The sequence below is a fragment of the Setaria viridis genome, chromosome 8 (genome assembly GCF_005286985.2).
Source record: "Setaria viridis chromosome 8, Setaria_viridis_v4.0, whole genome shotgun sequence".
Taxonomy (NCBI): domain Eukaryota; kingdom Viridiplantae; phylum Streptophyta; class Magnoliopsida; order Poales; family Poaceae; genus Setaria; species Setaria viridis.
Genome location: NC_048270.2, coordinates 31,284,107 through 31,308,844, shown reverse-complemented (window position 1 = coordinate 31,308,844; position 24,738 = coordinate 31,284,107). Strand labels below are relative to the sequence as shown.

At 46.4% G+C, this 24,738-nt stretch overlaps 4 protein-coding genes across 6 annotated transcripts; 2 read left to right on the top strand and 2 right to left on the bottom strand.

Moving 5' to 3' along the window:
• Window positions 1–1,180: 1,180 nt before the first annotated feature.
• On the bottom strand, window positions 1,181–2,761 carry LOC117834060 (uncharacterized). The gene has a single exon (XM_034713678.2). It carries the CDS (start codon window positions 2,693–2,695, stop codon window positions 1,481–1,483), a length of 1,215 nt encoding a protein of 404 aa, XP_034569569.1. The 5' UTR covers window positions 2,696–2,761; the 3' UTR covers window positions 1,181–1,480.
• A 4,730-nt stretch (window positions 2,762–7,491) lies between these two features.
• Window positions 7,492–11,939, top strand: LOC117834012 (pentatricopeptide repeat-containing protein At4g14820). Of its 2 annotated transcripts, XM_034713622.2 has the most exons (4): window positions 7,492–7,979; window positions 8,671–10,050; window positions 10,451–10,609; window positions 10,871–11,939. In XM_034713622.2, the coding sequence occupies exons 1-2, from the start codon at window positions 7,534–7,536 to the stop codon at window positions 9,968–9,970; spliced, it is 1,746 nt and encodes a 581-aa protein (XP_034569513.2). In that variant the 5' UTR covers window positions 7,492–7,533; the 3' UTR covers window positions 9,971–10,050; window positions 10,451–10,609; window positions 10,871–11,939. The 2 variants fall into 2 exon arrangements, with proteins under 2 accessions (XP_034569513.2, XP_034569514.2); XM_034713623.2 differs by lacking the exon at window positions 10,451–10,609.
• An 11-nt stretch (window positions 11,940–11,950) lies between these two features.
• LOC140223580 (non-specific lipid transfer protein GPI-anchored 15-like) lies at window positions 11,951–12,955 on the bottom strand. Its single transcript, XM_072295566.1, has 2 exons — window positions 12,595–12,955; window positions 11,951–12,463 (listed from the first exon to the last, which is right to left on the bottom strand). Exons 1-2 carry the CDS (start codon window positions 12,926–12,928, stop codon window positions 12,243–12,245), a joined length of 555 nt encoding a protein of 184 aa, XP_072151667.1. The 5' UTR covers window positions 12,929–12,955; the 3' UTR covers window positions 11,951–12,242.
• A 7,826-nt stretch (window positions 12,956–20,781) lies between these two features.
• LOC117866339 (pentatricopeptide repeat-containing protein At4g14850) lies at window positions 20,782–24,476 on the top strand. Of its 2 annotated transcripts, XM_034750534.2 has the most exons (4): window positions 20,782–22,407; window positions 22,518–23,059; window positions 23,634–23,901; window positions 24,000–24,476. In XM_034750534.2, exons 1-2 carry the CDS (start codon window positions 20,786–20,788, stop codon window positions 22,981–22,983), a joined length of 2,088 nt encoding a protein of 695 aa, XP_034606425.1. In that variant the 5' UTR covers window positions 20,782–20,785; the 3' UTR covers window positions 22,984–23,059; window positions 23,634–23,901; window positions 24,000–24,476. The 2 variants fall into 2 exon arrangements, with proteins under 2 accessions (XP_034606425.1, XP_034606424.1); XM_034750533.2 differs by having other exon boundaries at window positions 23,634–24,476.
• The last annotated feature ends 262 nt before the right edge of the window (window positions 24,477–24,738 follow it).

Here is a 24,738-nt window from a genome sequence, read left to right as displayed (position 1 = left end):
AGTGCTGGCGAGTTGTTGATTTGCCTCTCGAAACAACAAACAAGTGACAAGTTTCGTGGGTTGCAAAATACCTTTCACTTGTTGAGTTTAGTAAGTGAAATGGCAGTAGATATTTGACTTAGGACAAAATATGGAAATATTTATAATGGGAGAGAGAGTACATTCTATTACAAAATACTCCCTCCGTTCCTATTTATAAGGGGTGATATGACATGACAAGGTCTCCTAAATTAGATTTTGACCATTCATTTATCTTATATTATATTATGCATGATTATAAACTTATAACTATTGGAGAGTACATTTAAATACAAATACAACCATACCAAGTTTACATTGTAAAAATAAAAAATTGTTGGCTAAATTATTGATCAAAGATTATAAAGTTTAAATCATTGTAAAAATAAAAAATTGTTGGCTAAATTATTGAAGTATGCGTGTTCTTATAAATAGGAACGGAGGGAGTTTGTAAAACATAGCAACTAGTAACTTATCTAAGACTAAGTTTATAAAAAATTAAATTGACATCTATAATCTTAAATAAATGCTCAACCAATATATATTGTATGGTGTATCTAATGAAACTATGAAAGTGTTTGATATTGTAGATGTTTATGTATTTTTCTATAAACATAACTAGAGAAGTTTAACTCAATTTTTTGTTCTTTTTTGTCTGGATATTTAGTTAAGACCGTTGCAAGGCTTCCTTGTTACGACTTCACTCCAGTTGGTCGCAAGCCTAGATTTATATCCAACTCGAGGGATTTTGTAGATTCACTGAACAATCCGAAATGAAAGATTCATTGAACAATCCGAAATGAAGAGATGTCTAAAGTGTCACCTATCCCAGAATAATTGATGGAATAGTGTGAACATCGTTTATTATTGATGCTAAATTTATAACTTGAGGAACAGGTACTGTATGTACACATATCGTATCCACCGCAGTCGAACTTTTAGCATGCGCGATTGGTTCCATGCATGTTTTATGATGTAGACATGTAGTTAAAACTTAAAACAATTCAATTTTCGTAGGAATGCAGAAAAATCACCACGACAGTCTTTTTTTTAAAAAAAAGAACCATAAAATTTCAGAAAACGTTCACTTTATTTAACACCACACATAGCCTCTCAACATGCTACACACGTTTCGAGCATGATTTAGGCAGAACAGTGCCACCACATAGCAGGTCCCTCACATCCCCATATTTACATCATCGCATGCGGTACAAGACAGCTCTCTCGTGCGGAGAGCCATCGCCACGCACGCATCCACCGCTCTTTATTCCTACGCCTCCTCTACGTACAGCGAGGCGTATACGCGCGCGTATATACAGGTGTATATACGGACGGGAAGCAGTGCTCGGTCGATGTGGGGTTGTCTCCGCAGGCCAGCTAGCCACGTAGGCACGCCGGCGGCGGCCGGTGACACGTCGTACGGCCGTTTTTATTTTACTCGCTGTGCGCCACGCCATGCGCGTCACACCACCTGGAGGACGGCGCCGGCCACCGCCGCCTCCCAGCCGCCGCCGTGTTGGCGGCGGCACTCGCTCACGCACTGCTGCCTCCTGGAGTAGTCGCGGTGGTGCTGGCACCGCTGCCTGCAGCGGTCGTTGTCCTCCTCGTCGTCGGCGATGGGGCCGTCGCGGCGGCGGCAGCCCTCCTGGCGCTCGCACCAGCTCACGCACCGGCGCTGCGCCTTGCGGTCGCCGTGGCGCTGGCAGCTCTGCTGGCAGCGGTCGGAGCAGTAGTTGTTGTCCTCGTCGGCGTCGCCGCGGCCGCCATGGTGGTGGCGACGGCACTCGCGCACGCACTGCTGCTTCCTGTCGTAGTCGCGGTGGTGCTGGCACCGCTGCCTGCAGCGGTCGTTGTCCTCCTCGTCGTCGGCGATGGGGCCGTCGCGGCGGCGGCAGCCCTCCTGGCGCTCGCACCAGCTCACGCACTGGCGCTGCGTCTCACGGTCGCCGTGGCGCTGGCAGCTCTGCTGGCAGCGGTCGGAGCAGTAGTTGTTGTCCTCGTCGGCGTCGCCGCGGCCGCCCTGGTGGTGGCGACGGCACTCGCGCACGCACTGCTGCTTCCTGTCGTAGTCGTGGTGGTGCTGGCACCGCTGCCTGCAGCGGTCGTTGTCCTCCTCCTCGTCGGCGATGGGGCCGTCACGGCGGCGGCACTCCATGAGGCAGCGCTGCTTCTCCTGCCAGTCCCCGGCGGGGCGGCGCTCGCACCGCTCCCGACACTTCTTGCAGTTGTACGCGCCGACGCTCTCGCCCTCCTCCTCCTCGACGCCGTCGCCCTGCTGCTCGCGGCTGCGGCACTGGGTCATGCACTCCTGCAACAGCGACGGCTGGTCCTGGTAGCGGCGCACGCACCTCCACCGGCACTCGCCCCTCCCGGAGCGGAGCACGTCGACGTCCGCTGCCGCCTCCTCCTGCATCTCGCCGTCCTGGCCGCGGTGCCGCTGGCGGCACTCGCGCTCACACTCGCTCCGCCGGCCCTGGTCCTTGCCGTACTGCCACTGGCACCCCATCCTGCACCACTGCAGGTCCCCCTTGGGGTCCCGGTCGGCCTCGGCCGCCGCCACCTCTCCCGCCGCGGACGCTACCTCCTCCGCGGCGCCGGCCGTCGCCGCCGCGGCTAGCAGGACCCCGGCGAGGAGGAGGAACGCCCACCACCCGCCGCCCCCACTACACTTCCCCATGGCCGGCCGCCGATCGATCACTGCTACTACTAGCGGTCGAGGAGTGGTCGAGGACTGTGGAGATGAGATGGGTGGTGTGGTGCCGATGGCCATGGACGAGCGGGTGTATTTATACACGCGCGGGGAAGGGGGAGATCGATCGACGCAGCGCGTGCATGCATCTCGGGACGACGACGACGGCGGCGGCGGCGGCGGGACGTGGCGAGGCGCATGGCGACGTGGCGCGGCGAGCGGGGGTGTGGCCGTGGCGCGGCGACACCACGTCGACCGCAGCCACGTCCACGATCGGACGCTCGGTGTGACTTGACGGCTAGCAGGGTGGGTGACAGTGAGCGTGACCGAGCTCAGTGGCAGAGTTGGCTTGCGTCGTCGACGACCGAGGTGGCGTGACGAGCGGCGCGGGCTCGGCGGTGCGGGCTCCACCTCCACGTGACCGGAGAGGAGTGATCGGGACTTGGAGTTTTCGCAGGTTGCCGGGAAGGGGAGTAGGTGAGACGGTGTCGTGTTTCCGTGGAGGAATGGAGCGGATGAGCATCGCCTTGCCTCTGCATGGGGACTCCGCCGTTCCTTTATCCGACGTAGCACGCCGCAGTAGAGCCAATGTATGCGCGAACAAACGTTGCCGCGTACTCCCTCCATTCCGTCCAAGTTACGAATCATTTCAACTTTATCGAGAGTTAAAAACAATTTAATCAAATTTATACAATAAAATACTAACATTCATAATATTAAATAAGTATCATTAGTTTATTCATTAAATATATTTTCATAGTATATCTATTCGGTGCCATAAAACTTTATGATCTTCTTTATAATTTTGGTCAAACATAAAAATGGTTTGACTCTCCAAGAAAGTTGGAATGATTTAAAATTTGAAACGGAGGGACCAGTAAACACACTAAAATGGTTCATGCGTGCACCTGCAATGTGGTTCATTCTCGACCTATTTGAATGGTGTGGTTCATCGTTCGGTATCTACTCGCTCTAACCACATTTCGTCCCATGCACCAGTACCAGCCACATTTTTGACCCGGTACTAATGCTAATATTAGTACTGGGTCTAAATTTAGGGGTCTCCGAAGATCTTTTAGTACCGGGTGTTTGTGTAGATGAGATGATAAAGAAGGGTCGCGGGAGGTTTGAGGTTGTGAGTTCGAATCCCACGTACCAAAAGGTCACTTGTAACTTATGACGATGCGCGTGTGTACGAGCCTCCCGGCTGTTCAACAAATATTTTTTCTTTAGTTTTTGGAGCAAAACAATTTAGTATTGGTTGGTGCCTTTTAGTGCCGCGTGGATGACCCAGATCCCTTTAGTACCGACATAGTGATACCAATTTTGAAATTGGTACTAAAAGAGAGGATTTGGATCTGATACTAAAAGTTACTTCTCTAGCAATGAACTACGATGCGTTTCTACCATGCATTGACCGTTTCGTCTTTGTTAGTTGTGTCGTCCTTGAACTGGTGTTTGGATACTAGGTGCTAAACTTTAGCAGTGTCACATTAGATGTTCGGATACTAATTAGGAGGACTAAACATGAGCTAATTATAAAACTAATTGCAGAACCCTGTGCTAATTCGCGAGATGAATCTATTAAGCCTAATTAATCCATCATTAGCAAATGGTTACTGTAGCCCCACATTGTCAAATCATGGACTAATTAGGCTTAATAGATTCGTCTCGTGAATTAGACTCCATTTGTGCAATTAGTTTTGCAATTAGTCTATATTTAATACTCCTAATTAGCATCCAAACATCCAACGTGACAGGTGCTAAACTTTAGCAGGAGGTATCCAAACGGGGCTTAATATGGTCTTACAAATGAGAAAGTTGTCAGAGCAACAATAGCCACCTACTCGAAGTTTAGAGGGTCAAGTGAAAAAACGCACTCCAGCATGTCCTCTACTTGGCTTCCTATTTTAGGGAGGTCTCTAAATTCCCCCGTCCCGAAGCCTCGCCCTCCTTATTATGTGGGAAATATGGAACGAGCGAAATTCACGCATCTTCCGCCACCAGGGTTCCCCGACGACATCGCTAATAGCAAAAATCAAATCTTCAACCAACATGTGGGTAGCAGCAGGAGCGAGAGCCTTAGCGGCCCTTCTTTTGTAAACACAACACGCTGGGTGCCTCTCTGCCTCCCCCCCTTTTTTTCCTTTTCCCTCTTCCTTGCCCGGCTCGCCGGCTGTAACCACTACTTTATCAATGAAATAGGCACATTCTCGTGCCCTTTTCCTTTCAAAAAAAAAATAAATCCCCCCTCCACCCTCCATTCCTAGGGTCTCTAGGGAGTCCTCTATCCATGAGGTTATTGCTGGAGTTAGAGAAATTTTGATGACCCTTAAAAATAGAAAGAACCTCATTTAATTTTTAGGGGCTTTGGTTTGAAGGGTATTGTTGGAGTTGCTTTAACTATCTAGGTCTTCATGACAAAATTTAAATTAACTAGTTCCACTTTTCACATAGGAAAACTTAATGGACTCACGCATATACAACATCACATGCATGATGCACCAACCTTTATGTCACACTATTCGGGAAAATCTTGCACTCCAACTTAGTATAATAAGCATCATTGGCCTAAAAAACTTAATAAGCATCATGCAATTTAATTTTGTTAATTAGGATCGGATAAGCCTTTGACCAACGACTATGCTGTTAAATGTATGAGTAATCTTTTCGACAGAAGATTGTCGTTGTTACATTCGAATTAAAAGAGTATTTGCTTATGATTATGATTTGTGTCACGTGAATGAGACATTGTACCCGGTGCAAACAAATTAGTGCCAAACTGGGCCACTTGTAGGCAAAACAAGGCCCATAAGCAAATTATACCCTGCTGTATCGGCCCAGCCATTCAAGTTTGAACCAGAGGTGATTGGCTCCCTCCCTGCACGGCTGCACATAGGGATGATCCATTCGTTTGTCTGACCGAAGGGGTTGAGACACTTAAATAAATCTGTACATTCAATATCCGTAGTTATTCGTATCATATCTGTATTTAAAGTTGGATTTCTAAGATCGGAATAGGATGAGTATCAATATTTGACACATCTTGGAGCTATTCGTATCCGAATTCAATCCGAGAAAAAAAACTATCTGTATTTGTATCTGATATATCCATTCGTATCCGATCCGTTTTCATCCCTAGCTGCACCCTATCACGAGCACGGTTCACCGATTCTCACATGACCCTTGCTAATAAATTCTTAATGTACCTCTAATTTTCTCCCCTTTTTCAGACGATTTATATCAGTTTCTCACCAATGTTATGTACCGTAGCCGTAGGTCTGAGCTAATTGCAAAGAATGAAAAGTATAGAAAAACAAACAATGCAAGTAGGCTACACGATCTTCTCTAGGATTCAGCCTGAAAACGGCAAATAATAAGCTGCTTACCATTTGGTACGTGCGTTCTTCTGGGCCTAGTTCCGGAGGAGTCAAACGATTTCTAATTTGATCAAATTTGTATCAAAAGTTACGAACATTTATATCTTTAAATAGATTTAGTATGAAAACATATCTATGATTAATCTAATGATACTTATTTTGTACCATAAATGTTAGTATTATTTTGTATAAATTTAGTCAAAATTAAAATTGTTTGACTTCTCGGAAAGCGAGAGTTGTATTCTTTTTAGGATGGAGGAAGTACAATCCTTATATATACAGACATTTGCTATGTTGAATTAGTTTATATGTTATTATCTATACACGAGTTGCAAAAATATTAGTTAATGGATGTGAGGTGTTAGTTTTAACATTCGGCATTCCTCATCTGGGGCTACATGTGTATCTAGAAACGTTAATCTATACCAAGTAGCTAACAGTCATATATTGGTTCTTCCGTAACAAATTTTCTCAATTTTGCTAACATTTTAATATGTGACACATGGGATCTTAATTGTATGGTCCGGTTTTTGAGTTGAAGTCCCACATGCACTAGTAGAAAATTGGCTTTCGATGCGCCCCCTTTTGTCCCGGTTTAAAGTTGACCCGGGATAAAAGGTTCACCAACCGGGACTAAAGCTCGGTCACAGGTGGGGGGCTCACCAACTGGGACCTTTTATCCCGGTTGTAAAGGCTAGTGGGAAAAAAAGACCCTGAGAGGCCTTTTATCCCGGTTTGAAACACCAACCGGGATAAAAGACCCCCCCTTTTATCCCAGTTGGTAACACAAACCGGGATAAAAGGGTCCCCAACGAGACCACTTAAATAGAACTAAATCTCTCGAACCCTTTTATCCCGGTTTGTATTACCAACCGGGATAAAAGGGGGTCTTTTATCCCGGTTGGTGTTCCCAACCGGGATAAAAGGGTCCCCCACGAGTTAATACAAAAGGTAGTATTCCCTATATGGTTAGATGTGGTGTGTAGGTGAGATGGCAAGGAAGCTACACGCGAATCTGGAGGTTGTGGGTTCGAATCCCACGCAGCGCGCACGCGCATATTTCGCGTGAAAAATCCCACGCAGTCCCGGTTGAGTGACCCGGGATAAAAGACCCCCCTCTTTTATCCCGGTTGGTTTATCCCGGATGGATTTTTGGGAGATTTGCACCCTACCAACCGGGACTAAAGGCCAATTCTCTATTAGTGATGTAACTATACTAATCTTTCTATTATTGGATATCTTAGATGGACTTGGGTTTAAAAGAGTTGGATTGAACATTATTCATTTCGCATTGTGTTTATGTTGGATGTTGAATTATTTTTGTTGGTTTAGTTAGACTTGTCTTTCTTTTTCTACCAATCAACCACCAACGTCTAATGAATCTCGGACATCCAAGCTCCCATCGGACGGCTCAAATGAACGCTAGCAGCTCAACACGCCGTCCCAATGGAGGCGCACGCGCACCACCAGCAGCAGCACCCGCGCCAGCTGCGCGCCGCCCTCCTCCGCCGCGGCTTCCCCATCCCGCCGCCGCCGGAGGCCAACCCGCACCCCGACCGCGCCCACCTTGCCGCCATCCGCGCCGCCGCCGCCGCCTCCGCACCGCGCCTCGCGCTCGCTGCCTGCGCGTGCCTCCGCCGCGCGGGCCTGCCCGCGCCGGGGCCCCTCGCGCTCCCCGCCCTGCTTCGCTCCGCCGCTCGCTGCGATGGCGCCGGCGCGTACGTGGGGGGCGCGCACGCGGTGGCGGTCAGGGTCGGGGCGCTGGGCGACGGGTTCGTCGGGACCGCGCTGGTCGGGGCGTACGCAGCGTGCGGGCGCGTGGGGGACGCGCGGAGGGTGTTCGACGGAATGCCCGTGCGGGACGTCGTCGCCTGGGGCGTGATGCTTGATAGGTAACGTGCCACGCGCTTGGATCCAACATTTTTGTTTTGTGCGGTCGTTTGAGAGTCGAGACCAAAGATGGATTCTTACTTCTTTCAATGGTTCCGCCCAATGCACTTGCTGTACAGCTTAGCAAGTTAGCATCGTCTGTATTTTGCATGAAAATAATGTTACATGGGTGAAAAAAAGAATTAAGTAGTGGTTGCATGCCAAGAACTTTATATTTCTTTTCGCTGCTTGCCACACTTCTTTATTGGAGCAAGGAGCAACTACCTTGTTCTAAGGTTCAGAACACATTCGATCAGATCAGCTACACATTAGTTGGAAAATTGTAGCCAGGACCTGGCTTTGCAGTAGCATAATGCCTCAAATCATTATGAAAGATGCATTACTTGTGGGATTTTTCTATGTTTTTCTAAACATCACTTAATAAATTTCAAGGTGATGCAAATGAAGGACATTCTAAGAAAGTAGAATATACATTGTGCATTATTCATGTGAGTCATATGCTTCAGGAATGGCACAATATTTAGTTTATTAAAAGATCTCCATTTATCATGCATGAACTCTCTAGGTAATTTAAGTTTCAGATAGCATAATTCCTTAAATGCAGCCATCTTTTTCCGCAATTCAGAAAAACAAATAAGCAGTTATCCATTTTGGTTTGTTGATTTACTGTTACCATGTAATATCATCTGACAGTTATTGTCAGACTCGGAACTACAAAGCAGCTTTGCTTCTGTTTGCTGAGATGAAGAGATCTGGAGTTGTTCCTGACCAATTGATCCTTGCTACTGTTCTATCAGCCTGTCGGCATTTAAGACATTTGAGAATTGGGAAAACCATCCACTCATACATGTTGGTGTCGGATATTCTTATCAATGCTCACCTCAGTAGTGCTCTCATAAACTTGTATGCTAGCTGTGCCAAAATGGATATAGCAGAAAAGCTATACAATGGGATGCCAAGGAAGGATTTGGTATCATCAACTGCCATGGTTTTTGGATATGCCAAGAACAGAAAAGTTGAGATTGCTCGCTCTATATTCGATGGAATGCCGGAGAAGGACGTGGTGTCTTGGAGTGCTATGATTTCAGGATATGCTGAAAGTAACCAACCTAATGAAGCATTGAGTTTATTCAGTGATATGCAAGAGCATGGTATCAGGCCTGATGAAGTTACTGTGTTAAGTGCCATATCTGCTTGTGCCAATTTAGGTTCCCTTGATAAAGCCATATGGATCCACTCCTTCACTGAGAATAACAGAATGACCAAGATATTGCGCATTTGCAATGCTCTTATCGATATGTTTGCCAAATGTGGGGGTATAACTCTTGCCTTGAATATCTTCAATGAAATGCCTCACAAGAATGTTATCACCTGGACAAGTATGATTGCTGCTTTTGCTATGCATGGCGATGGAAAATCTGCCTTGGTTATGTTTGAGCAGATGAAAAAGGAAGGTGTTGAACCCAACAAAGTGACGTTTCTTAATTTACTTTGTGCTTGCTGTCATGCTGGTCTAGTTCATGAAGGTCGTTCGTTGTTTAGATGTATGGTTCAAGAATACAGGATTGAGCCCATGCATGAGCACTATGGTTGTATGGTGGATCTTCTGGGAAGAGCTAAACTTTTGCGAGAAGCAGTTGATCTCATAGAGTCAATGCACTTAGGGCCCAATGTGGCTATCTGGGGCTCTCTGTTAGCAGCATGCTGGATGCATGGTGATCTCAAGCTTGGTGCATTTGCTGCAAAGAAAGTTTTGGAGTTGGATCCTAATCATGATGGAGCATCTGTGCTTCTATCGAAGATATACGCAAAATCTGGCAGTTGGAATGATGCTGAAGAGGTGAGGGGAGTAATGAAACTCCATGGGTTCTCGAAAGAAACAGGATCCAGTTGGATGGAGCTGAATGATCCTAATCACAAGTTTGCAGCTGGAGGTAACAAACATCCAGAATGTGATAAAATCCTTCTGAAGCTCGATGGAAAAGTAAGTTGATTTGTGAGATGAAGATATTAGAGAAGCTGTTCTGCTGCATAGCGAGAACCTTGTGATTTCTTTCAGCCTTGTAATTTCAGGTACGGGATATTGCATCTTGGCAACGAGTAGCATAATTTTGTGAGGGCAGCTACTTATTCTTGCAGTTAGTCTAACAATCCTACAGGATGGAGATTATGTTGTGCAATCAGACTCTATTTTGTCATTTAGAAAATGGGAATGACTGTTCTAGAGGATTTGGTGAATGCTAGTATATCTGGAATTTTTGCCATGATTGAAGATAATTAAGTTATGCCCCATGTTATTTGTGGACTAATAATTTTATCACGACATATGTTGAATGTAGAAGCCAGCTCTCCATACATGGTAGTGTTGTAATTTTGTAGAAATTTAAGATGTTTACTGTTCAATAAAGAGATCGTGCAATTCTAATTCTCTCGGTCGCTCTCTTATCAACTTTCCACGAATCTTTTGATGTAGGCATATGAAATTAGTGTTTTGGTCTTCTCTGTTCTGTTCCACATCCCATGTTCCATTTTGTTGACTTTCAACATGTTGTCTATATGTGGACTTACAAAAGAAGCAGTTTTACGTTGAGGTGCAATTCAATTTTGAGCCAAAAGTTCATCTTGACTGATGGTAGGTTGTTCTGCCAGCTTAGCATTTTCGTTCCATTTGTTTATGTTTCTTTGATAATCTCATAAAACACTCCTCTAGCTAGTTGCTCACCGCACCTTATGTTAAATTTGTATTTGGCTCACTCAATAAGCATCATGTCGACCTTAAAGTCATCATGCAGGATTCAATTTACCAATGGATTGTGTATATCTGTCTATCTGTTCTTGCGTATTTGTATGATCTCTGTTGCAATAGAATGCTGACCATGGTTTTTTCTTACAGTTTAAGGTTCATTCACAGGATCTATCACACATGAGAGATAGCAAAAAATAATATCCTACAAACATCATTGTGGTTGGATCATCTATATGATGGTCTTTTTGAAGCAATGGGCTTGGTTTTCGATCAAGACTATGGGCAAGCTCTCTGCGCATAAAAAAGCTACCATGCATCCCTTTTTGGTTGACAGGAGATCTAGACAATCTTGAAAGAAGTTGCTATTGAGGATGTCATCTCACTTCGCACGGGAGGAAAATTAGAACCTCCCTGTACCTCGAAAAGTGAGTTATTTGGGGTGGTGCTGCATGGAACAAGTGTTGACTGTGATACCAGAGCTGTGTTGTGTAGTGAATGCTCTCATGGCAAGTGCTTTCTTCAGGACTCAACATTGCAGATCCTTGATGGAACAATAGTCATGCAAGATGATTGTTTCTTGTTTGTGCGATACCCTTTGGTACTATGGTTCTGGTCCACCATAATATGCCATGGGATGACATCAAACTTAACGGAGTGGCACATCTGGTTCCATGGAAAAACTGAAAGAAGTTCATGGGTGGTTACTGGAAGAAGTTGAGGAATCCAAAGTTCAGCGTTGCCATATAAGCTCAACTTTTGTGCTATGTTCTGTGCAGTGGTTAGTGTTGTGGCTAGTGCTGTCATCAAGACTTGCAATTCGAACACAGCGGGTGTCTGATGTAGCGATACTAGGCAAGCTGATGCGTTGTGATCGACTAACTAGATGATACGGGATGTAATTTGAATGAAACATGGCACATCAGTTGAGTTGAAGTTGGGCTTGGTTCAGGATTGCCACCGGAAGAAATTGGGGATAGAGCTGAAGTCTGCAGGGCAGAATTCCGCAAGGAAGTTCAGAGAAGGAACCAATATATTGAGATGGATCTGTCTCTGAAGTCATGAATCAATTTCGATAAAGCTTATTCTGTTTTGTCGAGCCTGGAGCTGCTGACAAAGCGTGTATTGTATATCAAAATTTTATTTAAAGAGCTAAAAAGCCTTCTGGCCCAAACGGCCTAAGAGCAGTGCTGAATAAGATAGTCATGCCTTCAAGTTATACGTCTCGTTATTAGGAACAAAAATTAGTAGTGTGCTTTGATTGAGATCCTGATCTACCTTTTTACCTCACGTATCTCTGAAAATACTGTACTTTCGTCACGTTAATGATCTGCTATGTGAACTCGTAAGCAAATCACATGACACAAAAAGGCACAGAAATTTATATAATTACATGTCGCGAACATGTTTTAAACATGATTATCACTAGTACTTGCTATCAACCTGTAATAACATATGTGCCTGCCCTAATAACAGTCTAATTAATGAAGTAGCGCCCCGTCGGCAGGTCCGACGAGTCAAATTAAAGTAGCGCCCACAGGATCGCGGTGGCGACCAACAGCAAGAACGCATCTTCTGACGGATCAGCTTTGGAGGTCGGTGCCGGCGGCGGCGGAGAGGTGAACGACGGTGGCGCTTCCGAGGACCCTGAAGGTGGCAGCGCCGTCGGAGCGGCAGCGGCGGTGGCCGGAGGCTGCGCTGGCGTGCCCTCCGGCGCGTAGGGAGGAAGCACCAGCCCTTGCACTGCAGCACAAACAACATCAGAAAAATTAACAGTCGAGGAATTATTGCAGATTTGCAGAGGTCGTCATCGCCGGAGGTGGTGAAGAAGATCACGGGAGGCCCGGGCGCGGCGGCGGACGGCGGCTACTCACTTGCGCAGAGCTCGATGGGCGGCTGGAACTGGTTGCAGGCGGCGGGGATGCGGAGCGCGTCGGAGACGTTGACGTCGTAGCCCGTGGCGCGCCCGAACGTGCCGTCGGCGACGTAGCAGAGGCAGAAGGGGTTGGCGTCGAAGGCGGCCTCGTACGCCGCGCAGCACGCGGGGGAGGGCGCCGCCGCGCCGCCGAACATGAAGCTCCGGCACTCCATCAGGCCGGACAGCGAGTCCCCGCAGTACACTTGCGGTGCCGCCTGCGCCGGAGGAGCCAGCACCGCCGCCGCCACGAGCAGGAGGAAGAGCAGGGGGAGCTTGCTAGACGACGCCATGGGATCCCTGGTGTGTCCTAGGTTGGAGGCTACGTAATTTGCATGGTAAATGCCGTGCCATGCATATATTATATTTATAGTCAAGATAGCAGAGTCTTGGAGGAATAAGGGAGGGACGGATTTTTGGATTCGGAAGCACCGAGGAGTTTGCGTCGTGCAAGAAACAGACACGCTTAACGCCTTGTTATAACTTTTTCACCACGCGCCGTGACAAAAAAATATATCCTTCACAAAAGTTGTTCATTGTATTACATGCTTATTTTTTTTCCACGTATGTTGTAATAATATAAGACTTCTTCAGACTTTAGTGACAGGTGCATGAGCCAGCGTGGAACCGATGAATCGGAATATCGGATCATCGTATTGGAGGAGGGAGGGCGATTCATAGGAGAGAAAGAACCGACTCATATTTTCAATCCGATTCATACTGAATAAAGAAAGGAAGAAAGAAGTCTGTTGCTCTGCTTGTGAGGAGAAACGAGGTGCAAAAGTTAGTAGAGAAGTACTTTTTTTATGTTGGGGTGGGTTCATTGGTAGTGACTTGTACGGATAGAGAAAAAATGAACTTCTTCTCCGGTCGATTCACTACTGCTGACGCCCTAAGCTAGTAGCCAAAGCTGCCACTCAAAAATTGCATCATCTCAGGAACATCGTATTTTTACTTTTAAAGAAAAGATAGGTCGGTTATTTCGTGACTATATAGCACGCACACGATTTTCTAGCCACAGTATGCGGAAAAGGAGTGGTGGCGGCCCAAATGGGCTGGGCAAAGGCCTCTCCACGTGTATACGTGGCCACATGTTGTATCTACACCGTCCATCTTACTTATATGATGTGCTATCTAACTATTGATTTCTCATCCATCGATGATTCTCTTACCCAACCATGATCCAATCCACCTCTTAGCTGCGCCGTTGATTTGAAAATGGATGGCTATATATCATACGGTCACAATAACATGTGAAAAATTCATGTTCCAAATGGGTCACATTGTCACCGGATCGGAGCCTCTTTTGGCATGGTCATTGCCTGCCTCTTCTTGCCTCTTCAACAATGTAATTACCATAATCATTAATACCTCGCAGGCTCGTGCTAAGTTGCAATTCCGCTAAATGTTGATTGCATCTGCGTCCGGGTCAGCCTCGTGCTGTAGTTGCCGATGGAAGGTGAGGCGTTATGACTATAGACTCTTTTTTTTTTTGTATATGGCTGATTTGATCATCTGGGTTTGAAGCTATTGGCTTGACTGGCTTGACGTGGAAGACGTTGAATTATAACATTTATATTTTAGTGGGCTAATTGTTGCTTAGGGTGGCCCCTCAAAATTGGTGGCCTGATGTGGTCGCGCCATTTGCGCCACCTAATGTACTGGCCTGAATCGGATCATCGTATTGGATGAGGGCAATTCGTAGGAGAGAAAGAATCGACTCATATTTTCAATCCGATTCATACTGAATAAAGAAAGGAAGAAAGAAGTCTGTTGTTGCGCTTGTGAGGAGAAACGAAGTGCAAAAGTTAGTAGAGAAGTACTTTTTTATATTGGATCAGTGGGTTCATTGGTAGTGACTTGTACGGATAGAGAGAAAAATGAACTTCTTCTCCGGTCGATTCATTACTGCTGATGCCCTAAGCTAGTAGCCAAAGCTGCCACTCAAAAATTGCATCATCTCAGGAACATCATATTTTTACTTTAAAAAAAAGATAGGTCGATTATTTCATGACTATATTGCACGCACACGATTTTCTAGCTAGGTATGTGGAAAAGGAGTGGTGACGGCCCAAATGGGTTGGGCAAAAGGCCTCTCCACGTGTATACGTGGCTACATGTTCTATCTACATTGTCCATCTTACTTACAGGATGTGCTATCCAACCATTAATTTCTCGTCTACCCATGATTCTCTTACCTAACCATGATCCAATCCACCTCTTGGTTGGGCCCTTGATTTAAAAATGGATGGCTATATATCATAGGGTCACAATAACATGTGAAAAATTCATGTTCCAAATGGGTCACAATATCACCGGATCGGAGCCTCTTTTGGCATGGTCATTGGCCTCTTCTTGCCTCTTCAACTTTTTTGAAATAACTTTAAAGATATAGACATTCACATGTATGCACACGTGTCCATCCTATTATACTATTTTTTAAATACACTGTATTATGCCAAATACATGTATCTTAATTACGTTTTTCTTCCTTTATTTTGAAGGAACACGAATAGCTAGCTCCAAGTGTTGCACGCGCACATGTGGGGAAGCGGACTTCAGTTTCCCATGTGGCTCTCTCACACTACTACACTAGATCCTATCACCATCGGACCCAAAAACAGCACGACCGCCGGTTTTGGGCGTTGTTGGTGAAGGGTCGGCGGTGATGAGTATCTCTTTCATCAACAGATGACCACCTGGAGGTGATGCCCATTTAAAAAAACAAAAAAAGGAAACCCCACCCTGGCCAGCGACCCGCTGGCCGTGCCTCCCCCGCTCACTACCGTTCCAGTGAGCCGCCGCCGCTAGCATCGCCGCTGTCAAAAAAGGAAAAAAGAAAAAAGAACATACCATTGCCACCGCTGTTAGCATTACCGCCGTCGTCGGTCGTCGCTACCACCATGTGGGTCACCGGATCTGGACTTCCCATCATAGGATCTGGGCCAGCCCATGCTCCGCCGCCACTCCAAGCCAGTATTTGCCTACGAATGTTGATAGTCACCGCAGCTCACTGTGCCGCTCACGGCTCACCCTGTTCGCCGCCACCGCTTCTACTTTCTCCACTTTTGCATGGAACCTTGTAATTTAAGACATTTTTCATCGATTGTTCAATCATTTACCATCAGCAAGTGTCATGTGAACCGGTGGATATGTTAAGTACTTGAGTTATGCTGTTATGGTCTTGATATCCTCTCTCCTGCGATGACTGTTATGATCCTGTGAAACAAATGTCTATGTCCAATTGTAAAACCACTAAACAGCATATAAATAAGCAATATTATTTGTCTTGCTAATATCCATCACTATCCAACAGCTGACTCCAAATTATTTACATGTTATTTCAGAAGCAAGACACACATAAAGATGCGCCACCCACTGCGATTGATCTTTTCAAGGAGTTTCACTGCTATTTGTCTTGCTAATATCTATCACTATCCAGCAGCTGACTCCAAATTATTTGCATGTTATTTCAGAAGCAAGACACACATAAAGATGCGCCACCCACTGCGATTGATCTTTTCAAGGAGTTTCACTGCAGCAGGAAGACCGGTATTAGTGAGCCTATTAAGGAAGCTATTGTAAGTTCAGTTCTTGCATTTGCTATGTTTGATAAGCTTTGAAAAACTAAATGGATTGGTATTAACCTAATGCATGGAATCATGTTTTGTCTTGAATAGTTATAAGTTGCATTATTGGATTAGTGAATGATAAAAGTATGACACCTTTTTTAAATACCATGCATTAGTACTATAATATTCTATCTTGTTCTACAAGTATCAGTTCAAAGGACTATCTTGCTCGAGTTTCAATTCATTGTTGTTGTTGTTTGTGTGTGAGGGGTAGCTTAATGGATTGTTTGAGGTAGAAAGAAAGAGCATAATACTTGCTTGTTGATGATTGACAAAATAGAGATAAACAGTGAACATGTAACTGTTTATATGCGTGGGCAATTGACTTTGACTTGGGTCAGAATTGGAAATGAATCACGAGACATGTCGTTTGAATTCAGAATTGGGATTATCTACTGTTTAATTTTATTTCAGATCTGGAAGCTTGTGGTTAGTTTTTGAGCCTCTTGTTTTAGCTGCATTATGCTGAAAACATTAAGATTTGGTCACATCTTAATTATCAGTGGTTGTGATGCCCAACTTTTTTTTAGCTCTGTAGCAAGCTGATAACAGAATAATGATTGGAGGCCCTCGTTTGACTGCCTTTTGTTTGCTGAATCGATGAATAATAAACTGTTAGACAAACTTGTGGTCTGGATACTAATGTAAGTGTAATTTTGGTGGATCATGTCAGGAACAAATGGAAGCTATCATGGCTGAGCCTGCAGAAGAAGGGCAAGCACAAAAGTCTACTGCTGATGCTGCGCACAAGTCTTGCCGTCAACAAAATTTCTGCAAAATGCCGGCTTTGAGACAGCAGCCCCGAAGAGGAGCGTCACGTCCGCTTTTGGTGCACGGGTGCAAGAACTTGAGGATGAAGTTCAAGCTGAGAAGCAGGGTGCTGCAGCACTTAGAGATCAAATTGAGATCCAGAGGAACAAATTGGAGGCTATGAATCTCAAGATACAGGAATCAGAAGCATCAAAACAGAAGCAGATTGAAGAGATATAGAGTCTGAAGAAGCAAGGAGAGGAGACCAATGCTCTTCTTCGTCGTTTGCTGTGCCTCAACAAGGAGTAGGTAGTTTCTTAACTCCATACAGGTTCATGTGGTTGGATCATTGCTATCCTTACATATTCATGAGTTTGAATCATTTTGCTGCCTGGACCTAAGACTTGCATTTTTTATTTTGCTACCTTGATGTTGGCTGGACCGAGACTGCAATTTATGTTGCTACCTTGCTGGACCTGATACATAGCTAGTTCATTATGCAAGTTCAGATGGATTGTGTGTGACTTGGTTGGTTGGTTGGATGTATGATTTATTACTTCGGTTGGATGTATGACTTATTACTTCGGTTGGATACTTGAATGTGATGGTTGGATGTATGTGACTTGGATGTATGGCATGGATGTATCAATGTATGCGACTTGGAGAAATGATGAACCTGTAATAAGTCCAGTGACTTGGCTATTTTTTGAAGTAGTGATGAATCTGTTGTTTTTCTGTCAGTTAATGTGCTGTTTGGTTATGATGAATTTGCTGGGTTGTATTGGGCTTTGATGCATATATGGGCTAGCCTGTGATGGGTGGGATTTGATGTGGGCATAATTCAGGCCCACTCGAGAATTAAACCTCTAAATGGATACGGTCCAAATTAAATAAGAAATTGAGCTTCCAATAGTTGAGGCCCACTATAGAGTTAGGCTTTAGTGCAAAAGAAATAACAAGTTTCAAAATTACCTTTTTATTATAGGGTATAGGCGACGGAGGGAATTTCGTCACGCTAGCGTCACAAATTATGAAACATGATAATAAAACCAGTTTTTTATGACATAAATGAAACATTACAAAAGGCCACATATGTTGTAGTGACACGAAGGTGAGTTCAATAAAAATTTCAGGTCTGAAACACCCCATCACTCCGGTGGTGAAAGTTTTCATCGCTGGTTTTAACCACCAACCAGTAGTGAAAAGATGTATCACAGCCGGTTTTAATAGTTGTTGCCCCGTTTGCTCCGGAACTGGCGGTGAAAAGGCATCACCAACAGTTCAAATGAAATCGGCAGTGATAGAGTGTTGGTGAAGACAATTTATGTAGTAGTGTTAGTCTCTGTCTCCTTCCGCTTGGGCGCGGTATGTAACAGTTAATAAACAATCTCTCTCTAATTTTTTCATGTGGGATTCTTATATACACCTATGATGGAATGAAGCCTCTTTGTTCATGTGACAAAATTGAAGGATATAAATTGGGAAAAAAAATTATTGGAGATAAAATAGGAAGAAAGAAGAAGTGTGCATGATCCTCCATATGCATTCATGGAAGTTTCCTCTATCCTCATGCAAAAAGAATAGGAAAGAAAGTGGTACATGATTATAGGAAATTTAAATGCAAGTGCAGTCCTAATCATTTACTAGGTGCACAATGGAAGATATTATTGAAGCAGAATTCATCTCCCCCCATCGGGTACCTTTCCATGATTTCCATCTATAGTTAACACGAGAAGGTTGGGCCCACCTGTCGGTGAGTCGTCACGAGAGATACGAGAAGGTTGGGGCGTTGGCGGTTGGCCCCATCTGTCGGTGAGTTGAGACGAGAGATACGAAAAGGTTGGGGGTTTGGGCCCACCTGTCGGCAAGCCGAGACGAGAGAGACCAGAGACGATGGACGACCCAACCGAAAAAACACTCCGTCAAAAATTTGAATTACGTGCAGCAAATATGTTTTAAACATGATTATGACTACTTATCAGCCTGCCATATCTCACTTTAGCATACGTGTCTTTCCTAAACGCGCCCTCGGGGCGTCGATAGGTCGACGTCGACTCAAACTTCAGTCCATGCATGGTGTTCAGAGATGCGGCCGCTTGCCGGAAGGATCTAGATGATGGAACACACGGCGGCGATGGCGACGAGCAGCATGAGTAGCTCTGGCGACGAATGGCGCTTCGCTTTGGAGGTCGGTGGCGGTGGTGGCGGTGGAGAGGTGAATGTCGGCGCCGTCGCTACCGACGACGACCCTGCGGCAATGCAGAAATCAAAAGCTCTCAGAAGATCATCAGTTTCAGCTGCAGCAACTAGCCCCGTGGATATGGGTGCAACGCACTGATTTGATCTCGGCAACGGATCACGGTTATTACCTGATGGCGCCGGCGGCTGCGCCATCGGAGTGGCGGCCGCGGCGGCTGGAGGCTGCGCCGGCGGCGTGCCCCGCGGCCCGTAGGGAGGTAGCTGGCCCGACTCTGCAACACGGAGAACCGATCCATCGAGCAGTCAGGAAACGCTCGGCGATGCACGCCGGAGGCGAAGATGATAACCATTGACCAGATCAGGGCCGGGGCGGCGCGGCTAGCTGCTTACCTTCGCACCAGAACTCGATGGGCGGCCCGACCTGGCCGCACCTTTCCGGAATCTGGAACGAGTCGCCGGTGGCGTAGTCAACGTCGTACCCCGCGGCGCGCCAGAACGTGCCATCGTCGACGTAGCAGAGGCAGAGGTGGTCGTCGTCGGAGGCGTAGACGGCGCCGTACGCCGCGCAGCACGCGCGCGAGGGCGCCGCCGCGCCGCCGAACACGAAGCTCCGGCACTCCATGAGGCCGGCCAGCGAGTCGCCGCAGTACTCCTGCGCCTGCGCCGGCGCCGGCACGGGCACCGCCGCTGCGGCGTGGATGGCCGCGCGCGCGACAACGAGGAGGAAGAGGAGGGGGAGCTCGCGGGACGACGCCATGGTGTGGGATCGCTGCCTCGCTGCAGTCTTGGAGAGGCTACGTGATCTCTTTTTGCATGGTATTATGCCGTGCCATATCTTGTTTATAGTCATGATTTAGGTAAGTTTTGGACCTTCACGAAAGATATTTTAGTGTATTACATTCCCATTTTCACCACACATGTATGTTGTAACTGAAACAAGCTAGTAATACCCGAAGTTGACACTCAAAAGGTGCATCATCACCTCCAGCACATCAAGCATATACATGCATGTATACTACTGGGATGTAGAGGGATGTTGGAGCGGCGATGGACCCAACGGTGCATGGTCGCAGGGTGGACTCAGGAACTGGCAAGGAATCCCCTGGCGGAGGGCGAAGGGGCGGCGGCGGGACACGGGCGCCCGGCGGCGGAACTGGCGGTGGGCGGCGGGGACTCTGGAATCGCGCGTCGCGATGAAACAGAAGCAGGAACGGACGCGAATCGCCAGGGTTTTTTGGGAAAAAAGGCCGGCGGGTGGGGGCTTAAGCGCAAAAAAATACCACCTCTTACCCCATCCAATGGATCAGCATCTAGTGGTTCTGATTGGTAGTTTTCAATTCCCTAGTTTGCACCTGATATGTTGCCCTATATCTTACTCCTACATTTTTCTTCCTTTCGAATTAACAGAAACAGCTTCCAAAGAGAAGGTATAGCACGAGAATAACAAGTGGGCTGGAAGGTTTGCAGGTCAAGCCCAGGATCGGCCAATTCCAGCCCGGCCCGCTTCCCGTGTACACATGGCCTCAATTTATGGTCGCGCCAAAATTCGCAAACCAACCCAAGCCTCAAATGCGCAGCGCCGCCGCTGCCGCTGCCCCCGTGGCGGCGACTGACCCGCAGCTCCTGGCGGCGGCGGTCGAGGCGGCGATCGCCTCCCGCTCGCCGCGCCTGGGTCGCGCGGCGCACGCGCGCGCCCTCAGGCTGCTCGCCCCGGCCATCCCGCCCTTCATCCGCGCCCACCTCGTCAACCTCTACTCCAAGCTCGACCTCCCGGGGCCCGCCGCCGCGGCGCTAGCCTCCGACCCGAGCCCCACCGTCGTGTCGTACACGGCGTTCATCTCTGGCGCGGCGCAGCACGGGCGCCCGGCCCCGGCGCTCTCGGCCTTCGCCGCCATGCTCCGGCTCGGCCTCCGCCCCAACGACTTCACCTTCCCCTCCGCATTCAAGGCTGCGGCCATCGCGCCGCCGAGCTCCGCCATCGGTCCCCAGGTACACTCCCTCGCGCTCAGGTTCGGGTACCTCCCCGACGACGCCTTCGTCTCGTGCGCGGCGCTGGACATGTACTTCAAGACTGGCCGCCTTGCGCTGGCACGCCGCCTGTTCGAGGAAATGCCCAACAGGAACGTGGTCGCCTGGAACGCGGTGATGACCAACGCGCTGCTTGATGGACGGCCCCTTGAGACGGTGGAGGCGTACTTTGGGCTCCGGGAGGCTGGTGGGATGCCGAATGTGGTCTCGGTCTGTGCATTCTTCAATGCATGCGCTGGAGCGACATACCTGTCCCTTGGGGAGCAGTTCCATGGCTTCGTGGTGAAGTGTGGGCTTGAGAGAGATGTCTCCGTATCCAACTCTATGGTTGATTTTTATGGGAAGTGTCGATGTGTGGGGAAGGCCAAGGTAGTGTTTGATGGGATGGGAGTTCGGAACAGCGTGTCCTGGTGTTGCATGGTTGTTGCATATGCGCAGAATGGTGGAGAGGAGGAAGCTTTCTCGGTCTACCTGCGCGCAAGGAGAGCTGGGGAAGAGCCAACGGATTTCATGGTTTCCAGTGTACTCACCACTTGTGCGGGACTGCTAGGCCTTGACCTTGGGCGTGCTCTGCATGCAGTTGCTGTCCGCTCTTGCATTGATGCAAACATTTTTGTCGCAAGTGCATTGGTTGACATGTATGGGAAGTGTGGGGGTATTGAAGATGCTGAACAGGTCTTTTTTGAGATGCCACAGAGGAATCTTGTTACATGGAATGCAATGGTAGGAGGTTATGCCCACATTGGTGATGCTCGGAATGCACTTGCAGTGTTTGATGATATGATAAAGTGTGGAGAAACAGCACCCAATTACATCACACTTGTCAATGTCCTCGCAGCATGCAGCAGGGGAGGTTTGACAAAGGAAGGGTATGAGCTGTTCAAGACAATGAATGATAGGTTTGGGATCAAGCCACAAATTGAGCATTATGCTTGTGTGGTGGACTTGCTTGGTCGTGCAGGAATGGAAGAGCAAGCTTATGAGATCATACAAGGGATGCCGATGAGGCCTTCTATTTCTGTCTGGGGAGCGCTACTTGGGGCATGCAAGATGCATGGTAAAACAGAGCTAGGAAAGATTGCTGCTGAGAAGTTGTTTGAACTTGATCCTCAGGATTCTGGCAATCATGTTTTGCTCTCTAACATGTTTGCATCTGCTGGCAGGTAAAGATAACTTAAATATGTTTTCTTACAAAAAAAGAAGCCATGCAATCAAATTACACTCGCTCATTAGTTGTGCCGTGGATTTACTGGGTCTTTTTGTACTTCTCCAGGTGGGCAGAAGCAACAGATGTGAGAAAGGAGATGAAAAATGTTGGGATCAAGAAAGAACCAGGGCGCAGTTGGATCACCTGGAAAAATGTTGTACATGTTTTCCAGGCTAAGGACACAAAACATGAGATGAATAATGAGATCCAAGCATTACTGGCAAAGCTCAAAAGTCAAATGCAAGCTGCTGGGTACATGGCAGACACACAATATGCTCTCTATGATCTTGAGGAAGAAGAGAAAGAATCAGAGGTGTTTCAACACAGTGAAAAGCTTGCCTTGGCTTTTGGATTGATCTGTATACCGCCTGGTGTACCTATAAGGATCATGAAGAATTTGCGAATTTGTGTAGATTGTCACCGAGCTTTTAAATTCATATCTGGTATTGTTGGTAGGGAGATAATTGTGCGAGACAACAATAGGTTTCATCACTTCAAAAGTTATAAGTGCTCATGCAAGGATTATTGGTGAAAGTTCTATCCACAGGATCTACTGAGGCATGCTTCTTTGGGCATCTCTAGAACCACTACTACAAATATATAAGAAGGTATCTATTTTAATTCCTGTGCATGATTTGTACTCTATCACACACCAGCATGATTTTTGTTTTAGTTAACTTTAGCTATTGTGACCACTGACTTGATCTTCTAAATTTTGAAAAATGGTAAGTGGTAACTTATGATGTTAGATAGATTAGTGCAGCTGGAAGCTATAGAGAGTGTGCATTCCCAAAGGTCATGCTATTTCCATTATAATAATCATAACAGTTCAGGTAATTAAATTTACTACTTTTAAATATCCTTTCTTAATTTTCAATTGGGAAAGGTACAATACCTGGAGTAGATATTTTGCCTGTTGGTTCATTAATGTGATGCTCACTGGATCAAATAGAGCATATTCAATTGATAACTACTTTACTTCCCATGAATATAATATTTTCCTAAAATTTTGTCAAGAAAATGGTTGGTGCCTCAATTATTCCACAATAGGAACTGGTAGTCTACTTAGATTTGAATCTATTGTCTGTTTCTCCAGTTTAGACACTCCATAATCATTATAGAATTTTTTTTATAAGCACAGTATTGGTTAAAATTATCTTCATTAGTTATTTGGTTGCTCAGTACGTGCAGAGTGCGACATCAAGCATGGAAAATGCAGAATCACATGGAAATAGACGAGCTGGCCAAATTCATTCAGTGTTCCGTTCCTGCTGTGGTTGGTGATTGCTAGCATGATGGGAAATAGGATGCACAAAAATTAGACTGGCAAATCAGAACAAGGGACTAGTAATATCTTCAGTTGGTTCCAGCATTTGGCATGGTGGAAGGAGGAGATGCAAGCATTGGCTGTGGGGCACAAACGACAAGCATATTTGGTCCAGCCTTGCAGGTATCTGGAGTCGTCTCAGGTTGCATGCAATCTGAGAGCGGTCTCAAAAAAAATGAAGAGCAGACCATGCTCAATGCATTTGGTGTTCTGTGATGTAGGTATGTACATGTACTCTGGGAGAAGAGGTGTGGTACTGGCTCAGCTCTGCAATCCATGATGTTCCTCCAGTGTTGAAATGCTGATTGGTACTATCTCAGCTCAGCCATCCATGACATTTCTCCAGTGTTCAAATGATGTGTGGTACTATCTCAGCACAACCATCCATGATGTTTCTCCCGTCTGGTCTTGAAGTGCTGACGACTGAGGATACTAGGTGTAGAAACACTGATGACTGAGGGTGCTGGGCGGCATAGTTCTAACCCGGAGAAATGGTAATACAAAATGCACTGATTCTTAAAGCTTGTAAATGCACAATGTACTACAGGGACACAGTATGTAGGAAGTACGACTGTATGGCTCCGATCATCAGCTGGTGAATTTCTGGCAAATTTATCAGCATACATTTTCCTTCCTCTTCCAGTTTCTAGTTTGTATTTTGGAGCTTTGCTCATGCTACTAACTGTTTTGTTCACACATACCAAATGTCATTTTACAACAAAAAGGTGCCAATTCACATCACGTTTAGGCCTGTTTCTGCCGGGCATGTATGAAGAATTCCCTCAAGAGTTTGCATAAGATTTAGTTTAATTATTGCCACATGGTTCAAGAATGACCGGACCGTGTCCAAATATAGCATGTAACAGTAACAAACCACTAGTGATGACCGATATGGCAACATCACAAGCGGAGTTCTTACGAGGTGTTAGTTCCACTCTGAAGCTTGTATATCATATAGCA